Source organism: Cucurbita maxima, unplaced genomic scaffold, assembly GCF_002738345.1.
Source record: "Cucurbita maxima cultivar Rimu unplaced genomic scaffold, Cmax_1.0 Cma_Scf00001, whole genome shotgun sequence".
Classification (NCBI taxonomy): domain Eukaryota; kingdom Viridiplantae; phylum Streptophyta; class Magnoliopsida; order Cucurbitales; family Cucurbitaceae; genus Cucurbita; species Cucurbita maxima.
In genome coordinates, this window is record NW_019272017.1 from 1,931,259 (window position 1) to 1,941,779 (window position 10,521).

The window sequence follows — 10,521 nt, forward strand, 5'->3', positions numbered from 1 at the left end:
CAATATTTGAAGTGACATTTTGATTTCAAATCTAAATGATTTTATTTTGAATTCTTGAAATTAAATTAAAACTTTAATAATAAACAAAAAAAAAAATACTAGAAATCCCGCCCCGATCCCCCGAAAAAAAAATATATTTTTAAAGCATTTGAAAATTTAAAATTAACAAGAACAAACCAACTCCATTAGGAAGTTGTTCGAGTTTTCGAGTCATCACAAGTTTTTTACAGCCTCAATCGACACAAATTCTGTATTCACCGTCAGTAAAAAAAGTCAGGGAAGTAAAAATGAGCCACAAATTCACCTCCAGAAGATGAACAATTCTATACAAAGTAAAAAGATTCTCAGCATTGTTTAACTCATTCAGTAAAACAGTGTAGTTTAATCCAACCCTCCATAATCCTAATACATCTCAAATCTATACTTCTAATAAGAAGATGAACAACATTAAATGACTAATCAAATACAGTAAAAAAGTTAAACAACATCATCAGAAGCAAAGAATTAACCTAAGCCACCCGACACAACTTAAATCAGTTTCGAGTTAAATGAATTTGATTGCATAACCATGAGCTTTGATGTGGTGTACTATCATCCTACGTGCCACGATAATAATCACGAAGGCCACGCCAGCAGTCCGAACAAGCAGAATATACAATCATGCGAAGGTTATAATGCACATAAAAGGCACGCAAGCTCGATCTAACCAGTCAATGTTCGTGTTTAACACGAGCTTTTATAATTCCAGGAAGTGGTGGCGAGGTTGGAGTTCTAACGGGCGTGTTAGACATCGAAGGAAGAGGGATCTGGGGTGGTTGATACATGCCTGACATGCTAGAACCCTCCCCTGCATCAGGAGCGAAATTTTGCGCCGTGTTGTCGCATTGCGGTCTGTCGCAAAATTTCATCGCCTTCAAAACGTAATTGTCGTCGTGGAGCTCAAACGGAGTACTGCAAGAACAGCAGCATGATACAATGAAAATCGAACTAGTTTCGGAATTTCAAGATTCAGATATTTCATTCCTAATACCTGTTGAAGTCAAAGTGCACCAGCTGCATATCTTCTGAAATTTCTATCTCAACAGTTGCATGGGGCCTTGTCTACAAATTCAAAATTTTCAAGAACATAAACTAAGAACGATACATGGAAAAGATAAAAATATTATTAGCATTATAAAATTTATATCTGTTCTCATTGTTCATTTCAAAAGAACTCAGATGTTCATTATTGGTGCTTAAAATACTCCGCAATACTCGAAATTTTGTCGATACTTTTCTAGACGAGAAACGATATCAAAGAATTTTTGTTAAAATGCTGCTGGGTACATCCCTATCAGCATAAGCTTCTGGCTTACGACCTTTTGTCGGGTATCGTATCTTGCTTGGGAGGAACGATAGATTTGGGAGCGTGTTATGTTTTCCGCTTCCAAGCGTTGGTCACTTGGTGTTTCTGTAATTATGGCCTTGGTCTTGTTCTCTTGAATTGGAGCCTCTTGTTGTAGTTCGTTTTTGGCGGGCTTGTTTTTTGTATGCTCGTGTTCTTTCGGTTGTTCGATGAAAGTTCGGTTTCTTTAGAAGAAAAAAGGATTATGAAGCATGTTCCTCAATGAACCGATGCTAACACCAGAAGAAGAGACGGTCCATTGGATCGTCTTCACTTTTACACATCCGTCCAACTTGAAGAAAGGAAAGAGTCAGGACGTTTTATTTTTTTTACTAAATAGTATCTTTGGGGTTTATATTTCCCTAACAGAAGAGACCAAGCAAACATTGTTATCTTCTTGGGATATAAATGCTTCCAAATTGTGCAGATCCCGTCTACCTTATGAACCCGACAACCAGAACATTTTAGTACCCATAGAGAAAGAGATTTCCAAATGAATATTCCCAATGCATCTAACTTCCATACTCCCAAATTGCTGGATGAAGACTCGCGATTCCAGCAATTCGAATCAAACCTGCCCGTTAGTGAGGTCGCTAAGTTTTGATAAGCTTCAAAGAAAGCTAGGACCCTCAGAATGATCTTCCCAAAATCTGCATCTATGAATATAGCCCAAAGCTACGCCTAATCGCACAAGTAGGGCTAGGATATATAATACAAGTGACCACACGACTTCAACACTTGACTACAAAGGAACGAGTGTAATAGCCCAAGGCCACTACTAACAGATATTGTCCTTTATGGGCTTCACCTCAAGGTTTTAAAATGCGTCTGCTAGGGAGAGGTTTCCACACCCTTATTAAGAATGATTCGTTCTCCTCCCCAACCAACATGGGATCTCACAATGAGTTTATGGCTTGCCTTTAACTGCTAAATTGACCGAAAGTTCAATATAAGTTCAGGTAAATGGTCATCCACCTTCATTATCTTAAAATCTAAGAAGGGAAAAGTGTTAAAACATTCAACGGCCAACAACATTTTGTAAAGATTAGAACAAATAAAGAACTATGAACACTTCGTACAATAACACTAAGGTGGTTGTTTTGTCTTTATTTTTCCCACAAGTAGGGTGAAGGGGATGAGGTGAGGAGGATGTTGGGTAGAGGAAAGCCCATCAATTTGAAAACCAAGGAGAAGAACGGAAATTCTATACAGATACGAGACATGTCCGGAGTTCCTTGCATTTAGGAAAAAGAAGAAATAAATATGAGCATGTAACAGACTCGCCGTACAAGAGTGCACAAGCTTCAAATGCATCTACCGTCTTAATGATTTAACAATAGATAGCAACTATGACAAGTCACCGCTAGCAGATATTGTCCTCTTTTGGACTTTCCCTTTCGGGTTTCCCCTCAAGGTTTTTAAAATATGTGTGTTAGGGAGAGATTTCCACACTCTTATAAAGAATATTTCATTTTCCTCTACAACCGATATGGGATCTAACAATCCACCTCCTTTCAGGGTCTAGCGATTCGATCCCTTCTCCACTCTATGTGGAACCCCCCAATCGACCCCCCCCTTTAGGGTCCAGTGTCCTTGCTAGCACACCGCCTAGTGTCCACCCCCCTTTCGGGCTCAGCCTCCTCAATCTAGCACATCACCTAGTGTCTGGCTCTGATACCATTTGTAACAGCCCAAGTCCACCGCTAGCAGATATAACACTCTTTAGCTTTTCCCTTTCGAGCTTCCGCTCAAGGTTTTTAAAACGTATGTGTTAGAGAGAGGTTTCCACACCCTTATAAAGAATGTTTCGTTCTCCTCCCCAACCGATGTGGGATCTCACAATCTTAGACAAAATCTTGTTTAATCAAAAAGACATCACGCTTATCATAAGGTTCCGAAGAATAGAGAAGGTCATACTACATCGAATAAAATGGGAAGAACGTATACCTGCACCAGGATGAAAGGTAAAGACACGCCACCACTGGGTGCATTCTCAGAACTGAATAACTGTTCGTTTCGCTGAATTAGGTTCTGAAGGCCTACATACTGATAGCCAGACACCATTAGCTGCATTCTTATCACTTAAATGCAGTAAATAAGCCAAGTACAAAAAAGGTACATAAAATAATGGCACTGCCATATCAATAACTTTATTTTTGGATTTAAGATAACTCAATTAGATCAACTGCAAAAGTATTGAAGAAGTAGTCTAGATGGCTACCCAGTTGACACAGGGATAAGAGAAAAGGTTTCGAATCAGCCAAGTAAAAAGGATGGAATTGTCTTAGAACTCGCCCGTATCATACACATAATCCGAAGACTGTAAGATGATAACACCACGCTAATCATGAGAAACAAACAGCAAAAATATAATGATAGCTATTCGTACCTGCTCCTCCAGCTCTTGCAAGTACGCCGCTTTCTTTTCAATCCTATTTCTAAGTCCAAGACGCTCTGCCTGCATCGTTCAATAACAAGGTAAATTAAATGCTTGATGCATGATAGAAGAAATGCAGACTGCAGTGAAACCTTTAGTTCTTCGATATCGTTCAGACTTGTACGTGGAAGACCCTTCCATTGTATCTCTTTTTTATCTTTTGATATGATATCCATTGCCATGAGAACATTCAGTGCGTCATACACCCTTCGCCTGATGTTTTTTTCATCGTACTGTTGCTGTCATTAACAGAGTAAAAGACATAATGACACCTATCCTCTCGCATAACAAAACTAGCAAAAATATGAAGCATTTGAAACCTGATCCGGTGTCGCAAGACTGTTGCCAGGATCAGAAAACTCTGCAACGAGTTCGTCTGCTACCTGAGATCACAAGACTGAAAAGTGAAACCAAACATTTTGATGCACCAGTGCATCATAGGGTATATATGTAACAGCCCAAGCTGGACCGCTAGCAGATATTGTTCTCTTTGGACTTTCCCTTTCGGGATTCCCCTCAAGGTTTTAAAACGCATCCACTAGGGAAAGGCTTCCACATCCTTATAAAGAATGCTTCGTTTCCCTCTCCAACCATTTGTTGGATCTCACATCATAATTAAGGAAGTTCCCATTACGTTCTCTTACAAATCAACGATGCTAAGAAATAACCTACCTCGTTGTAGGTCGTTCTTCCCTTACTCTCCACTTTCTCACAAACTGCAAGCAATGGAAACAAGTAAAACAATCAAAGAATAAGAGCAAATCTATTATGCATCACGATCCACTGGTTCAATGCACGCCCTGCCACTGGTGGAGTCGAATCGGACGCAATGAAGGAAGAAATAACGAAAATGGGTGAAGTCAAACACCTTTCATGCTAAATTGGCGAAGCCCTCTTCCACTCTTGTCCCCTCCAACAGCACGCTGGCCCCTCTTTTTCTTCACGTTACTATCTCAAAACAACATCCAATTCAACAGATCAAATCAAACCCACAGTTCAATTCGAACAACCAAAGCTAAAACCACAAATTCACAGTCTCTTAATCATCAGGACTCAATCAAACATCACTCAACGTTGTTCAAACACCCAACCAAGGCAACATTTGAGCTAAATCACAACAGAAAATAAGAAAATAAACTCACGCAGTAGGTGGTTGCGAGCCCGCCTCATCGCCATGGATGTCGAGGTTGTTCAATCGAAGAAAAGTGTTGTCGCTAGCAGGCGTCGCCATGGTTTGCTCGCTTCGGTTAGAAGGAGAACCGACACTGCCACTCATGGAAACGGACTGACCTGAAATTGTGGTGGCAGCAGGGCCAGGGCCGCCTGGGAGGTCGTCGTCGTCGTCGTCATGGCAGGGTTGCTGGGTTCGTGTGCCCATGAGCCCTGGAAGTCCAAGCTGGATGAAGAAGGAGTGAATTGGGGCAAAAGTAGGTGTGAGGAGGAGGAGGAGGAGGAGGGGACCAGAAGAGGGTTTGGAGGAAGGAGGGAAAGAGGGAGAGAGAGGGTTTTCTTAGGATCAACTCTCTTTGAACTCTTCCAATGCTAAAACAACTACAAGTTTGTGTCTTTTTTTGTGCAACTTCCACCTTTTAAGCCAACAAAAAAAACACACACACACACACCCAAAAAAAAATGGTTTTTGTAATAAATAAATAAAATTTTAGAATATATGTTTGATCTCCAATTTACTACGTTGGGTCGTAATTGATTTTGTTAACTCGATCCGCTCTTTTTTAATAATACTTTTTTATTTTATAAAGGTAAATGAGCTTTTCATCTACGTAATTAAATTGTTTGTTATTTCCTTAAAATCCATCCATGGTAGTAAATGAATAAAATACAAAATTAATCTTTCGATGTTCTATTTATTACTTATATTATTGATATTGTCCGCTTTTTTTGTTCGGTAACGTTTAGGGTGAGAATAGTTTAACGTTTAGGATCGAATTCGTTCATTGGTATAATGCATGTGAGGGTTGAAAATGGAATGATAAAGATCCATAGTTTGAGTTAAGAGCAAGTAAACAAGATGGCAGATCAAGATCCATAGTTTGTATGACATAAATATTTGTATTTTTATCGAATATATCTAAAAGCGAATTTACCATGGCAGATCAATCTCGTTGTAAACTTCCAACCTTTCAAAAAAAAATAAAAAAAAATGCATAAAGAGTGTCTTAAAATCAAGTTGATAATTTTCAAGAACAAGAACTTTTTTTTTTTTTTTTCATGCATTTGTTGTCCATGAAAGCTGAATTTAGTTTTATTTTTGTCATCGAGCTTTCAGAACTAGCATTCTTGGTCTTTTAAGATTCTCATTTAATTTTTGTTCGATTATTAAAGTTTCAAAGTGACATCATTGATTTATAAAGTTCGAACATGACTTAAACTCGAAAGACGAAAAAGAAACTAAATTCAAACATATTGTTTTTAAAATTAACTAAGAGAGTAAATAATAACTTAGTTCAAAGCATAGTTTTGTTAAGAATTACGACTCTTACCAATACCCATGATATTCCACTAAATTAACTAATGTGGGACTCATTCCCAATAATCTTCAACAATACTCTCATCGGACAAATTACACTATAAGCCTTTGTTCGACACTTTAGTCACTTTTTGACTACACCTTTGAGGATTTTATTGTCATTGTTAAATTTAGGACACAACTCTGATAACATGTTAGGAATCACGACTCTCCACAATGATATGATATTGTCCACTTTGAGCATAAGTTCTCGTGGTTTTGTTTTGGGTTTCCCCAAAAGGCCTCATACCAATGGAGATAGTACTCCTTACTTATAAACCCATGATCTTCCACTAAATTAATCAACATGTAACTCACTCCTAATAATCCTCAATAAGTTTACCAAAAAATGCGGGTGACCATAATAATGCATCAAGAGTGTGTGTATACATATATTTATTTATTTATAAACAGAGCACAAAAGGGTTAAATCTTAATGGACAGCAGCAGAATGGTATCAAATTTTTGATCGAGCCACAGTCCTGTCTAATTATTAAGTTGAAAATATAAACATTTTAGAAGGTATTAGGTCCAAAAAGCATCAATGAAATTTGTTTTACAAGGTTAACACTTTCAGTTTGAGATAGTCTATGGAATTGCTTTAAATTCGCAGACTTGAGAGTTTAAAGGCACTTAGCTTCAATTTCCTCGAGGGTCAGTCCCTTTGTCTCCGGTACAATGAAGAATATAAAGACCAGAGACAAAATAGCTATCACGCCAAATATTAAAAATAGGATTCCAGCTCCAAGCAATTCCTGCATTCAAAAGCGAATTATTTTACATCAACTATCAAAGATCTTATTCATTGTCATCAATAAACAGGTCCGAGATAAAACAATGTTGATGCAAATCTGTACTTAAATATATGGACGATGTATTAGAGAAGATAAGAGATGTAATAGTCCAAGCCCACCGCCAGCAAATATTGTTCACTTTGACCCGTTACGTATCACCATTAGCCTCATGGTTTTAAAATACGTCTACTAGGGTGAGGTTTCCACACCTTTATAAAAAATGTTTCGTTCCCCTCTTCAACCAATGTGATCTCACAATCCACCCCCTTCGAGGCCAGTATCCTCGCTGGCACTTGTTTCCTTCTCTAACCGACGTAGGATCTCATAAGAGGGAAAAAAAAAAAACTAAAGGCCAGGTAGAGAGAACTCTGCCCAAAAAGCCTACGTAAAATCTTCCAATAGTTAACAATCACGAGGAGGCAAAGGTTGCGGAAGAAATTTTGATGGTTTGAACTGCAACAAAGAGATTGTAAACATTATTATTCTTTCAAGCAAATGCCTTTTTTTTTCAAGTCACACAACCATATGACCCTACCATCAATTTGTTAAAATTCAATGGCCTTCCAGCTTCATCATGGGATTGAACCTCACAATTCTTTAATTTTCTTCACTTGTTCCAATGACACTTGTCATTGATGAACATATACAGTAGTAATTATTGGATAAACTTCAACTCACAAGTATTCATCAAATCAGCATTTGGCCTCTTGGTGGAGTTCAAATCACACAGACTTCTATTGTAATTATAGTCTTTCCATAATTATTGGGAAATAGGAGAGCCTTTTTGTGATTGTGATAGTTTTGTTTTTGGGAGGGAGCACCCTCAGCTCCCGGCCATTAGCCTGTTCTTCTTTGTTTGTTTTTTTTTTAGAATACAATCTTCTATACGTTTACTAAATAAGAAACAAAAATTATTCATCAAATGTAAAATGGTAATCGAGCATTATATACACCTTTATCAAATTTTGTTTGCTCAACGCAAAGATTAATAATATCATGCAATGTCAATTTCATAAACGTAAGATAATGTAAATTTTTAGGATTCAATATATTGACGCACCTTTAATGGAGAAAAGGCAAATGCAACGAGAGCATTTGCTCCAAAATTCACAAGCACTGCTATACTGAGCCCCCGACCTCTCAGTCGCAAAGGGAAAACCTCTGAAATCATTAACCAACCAATGGGACCAAAAGATAGCTGCAAAACAAATTTCACTTATCCACAGCGCATCAAACATAAGAAAACGGAAGGAAAATGGTAGATGCCTGGTAGAAACCAACATACAGCAGGAGCATAACTACAGCATATTGTCAAGCCATATACATGAGAAAACAAAAGGAAATAAAAAATACCTGGTAACTACCAACATATGACAAGAGCGCGACTACAGCAACAGCAGGCACATTACCCAAGAAAAGGTAATACGATCCCAGAAGAAACAAAGAAACCACCTGTTGCATGAATGAAGTGTAGGACAGGTTAATACACTTTTGAAGTCAGATGCTCTTTTTTGAAAAGAAAAAAAAAAGAAAAAAAAAAAAGAGCAATCTAATATATTTTTTTTATTTTAAAGCAGTTGATATGCCATGAGAGTAGTATTGAGATCGGAAACACACAGGGCGAGAAGAACACAAAACAGAACTAAAATGGTATAAGTAGTTCGCGTACAGGGTGATGATGCCCCATACATCTTGTGTTCAAGAGTTCGAAAGAAAAGAAATACAAGAATTTTACAAAATGGACTTACAATCCCAGATACACCTCCAAGGAGTAAAGGCCTCCTCCCAAGTCTATCAACGGCAAGAACAGCTGCTCCAGTCATAAAAAGCTGCAGCATAAGGAAATTTAGTTCAAAACTTCATGAAATGGTTAGGTGGAAATGTGGACTCCAGCAATAGGTTGATGAAATTTAGAGGGAACGGAAACATTTGTTCAACTCAGCACTACATCTAAATTAGACAAACACATGCATAGCATTAGAATTGCAAGCTAATTCTCATTTCAAAGAACTTGCACGAGTTTTCTTTTAAGACAGATCTATGGGGATGTGTAAACAAATACCTTCAATAAACCAAGTAAAATTGACACCCGCGTTGCATCTGAAGCTGCTGAGAATCCTGCACTCTATCGAATTATGTGACGTTTTGTGTTAGCATAAAAGAGTAAAACAAAAACAACTGTAAGTTTCAGATAATATTTGCGTCTTAGTACCATTGATGGTCTAGTTTTTTGAAACCTTTCTTCTCTAATGGAGGAAATCTATTTCCCTCTTATAAGATTCACTTCATACACTTATTTCTTTTACATATAAATAATTAAATATATATATTTTTTAAAAAAGTAAGAAAAACAGGCAGACAGCTTTACTAAGTACAGCGTCAGAACTTGCTCGTTAAATAGAGGTACCTGAAAGATTGAGGGAGCATAATATAGCACACTTGGTTGACCAGTTATCTGCCAATAGTTGATGCCAATCCAAAATATAAGCAAACGATAGACAAATGATATGCTTGAAAACGTAGGTCAAATATATTCAATACCTGTTGAAATAATACTAATCCTGCACCAATTATTAGGGCCTTCAAGCACTTCCCCTGAAATATTTCCCCTATCGTTGCCGTCTCTGATTCACCAAGAAAAGAGAGCTCATCCAAAATTTCATCCACTTCTTCAGAAGCTTTATCGCCAATAACTGCACCCCGTAGCCGGTACAAGCAGCTTATAGCACTCTCTTTCAATTCCTGCATATTTCCTTTTCCCTGTATAGCACATAAAAGTAGCCACCTGGGAGATGACGGTAGCCACCACATTCCCACTCCCATGACCAACGCAATTGGGGTGTTGGCTGCATATATGTAGCGCCAACCAGCAACCACTTCAACTAAAAGACTACCAATGCTGTAACCCACCTGCAGAGTATTCCATGCATGCTTTAAAGTATCAGTAGACAAGATAGAGAAGGGGGGAAATCCAATACAGATATTTTGACCTTCTGTGAGGCCCCCGATAGCCAGGAGTTACGTTAGGAAGGGTAGAATAGAGATGGGCCAGTCAGTTAAGGGGCTCTTTTCTGTTAGAATGATAGTTGGTTTGTTAGTTTTGTTAGCGGGCCTGGTGTTTTCTATTTATTTGGGCAAAAGGGGTCTCTGTATGGGCGTGTGATAATTTTGTGGTAAACTTTGGTAAGGAAGAGTGTAGTCCTCTCAAATCAACCGACAATCGTTGTATGCACTTTCGGTTTCTCATATTTTGAAATAGACTTGCTTCCTAAGAAAGATAGCTTACACCTTCATTTGATTCATTTGATGGATTCGCAAGATTAAAAAAAAAAAAAAAAAAAAAAAAAAAAAAAAAAAAAAAAAAAAAAAAAAAAAAAAA

At 37.8% G+C, this 10,521-nt stretch overlaps 2 protein-coding genes across 3 annotated transcripts in view; both read right to left on the reverse strand.

Moving 5' to 3' along the window:
• Nucleotides 1–290: 290 nt before the first annotated feature.
• On the reverse strand, nucleotides 291–5,376 carry LOC111466193 (transcription factor-like protein DPB). 2 transcript variants are annotated; one of them, XM_023110893.1, is made up of 9 exons: nucleotides 4,964–5,376; nucleotides 4,690–4,769; nucleotides 4,494–4,537; nucleotides 4,142–4,204; nucleotides 3,914–4,054; nucleotides 3,774–3,842; nucleotides 3,332–3,430; nucleotides 1,031–1,101; nucleotides 291–951 (listed from the first exon to the last, which is right to left on the reverse strand). In XM_023110893.1, the coding sequence occupies exons 1-9, from the start codon at nucleotides 5,197–5,199 to the stop codon at nucleotides 711–713; spliced, it is 1,044 nt and encodes a 347-aa protein (XP_022966661.1). In that variant the 5' UTR covers nucleotides 5,200–5,376; the 3' UTR covers nucleotides 291–710. The 2 variants fall into 2 exon arrangements, with proteins under 2 accessions (XP_022966661.1, XP_022966582.1); XM_023110814.1 differs by having other exon boundaries at nucleotides 3,914–4,060.
• A 1,424-nt stretch (nucleotides 5,377–6,800) lies between these two features.
• Nucleotides 6,801–10,521, reverse strand: part of LOC111486026 (D-xylose-proton symporter-like 2) — a 7,312-nt gene continuing 3,591 nt past the window's right edge. The window contains exons 8-14 of the mRNA XM_023133025.1: nucleotides 9,684–10,052; nucleotides 9,550–9,597; nucleotides 9,205–9,267; nucleotides 8,891–8,971; nucleotides 8,496–8,594; nucleotides 8,203–8,340; nucleotides 6,801–7,103 (exon numbers count right to left, since the gene is read on the reverse strand). Of these exons, the coding sequence (XP_022988793.1) occupies nucleotides 6,972–7,103; nucleotides 8,203–8,340; nucleotides 8,496–8,594; nucleotides 8,891–8,971; nucleotides 9,205–9,267; nucleotides 9,550–9,597; nucleotides 9,684–10,052 (930 nt within the window). The 3' untranslated portion in view covers nucleotides 6,801–6,971. The remainder of the gene's footprint in view (nucleotides 7,104–8,202; nucleotides 8,341–8,495; nucleotides 8,595–8,890; nucleotides 8,972–9,204; nucleotides 9,268–9,549; nucleotides 9,598–9,683; nucleotides 10,053–10,521) is intronic.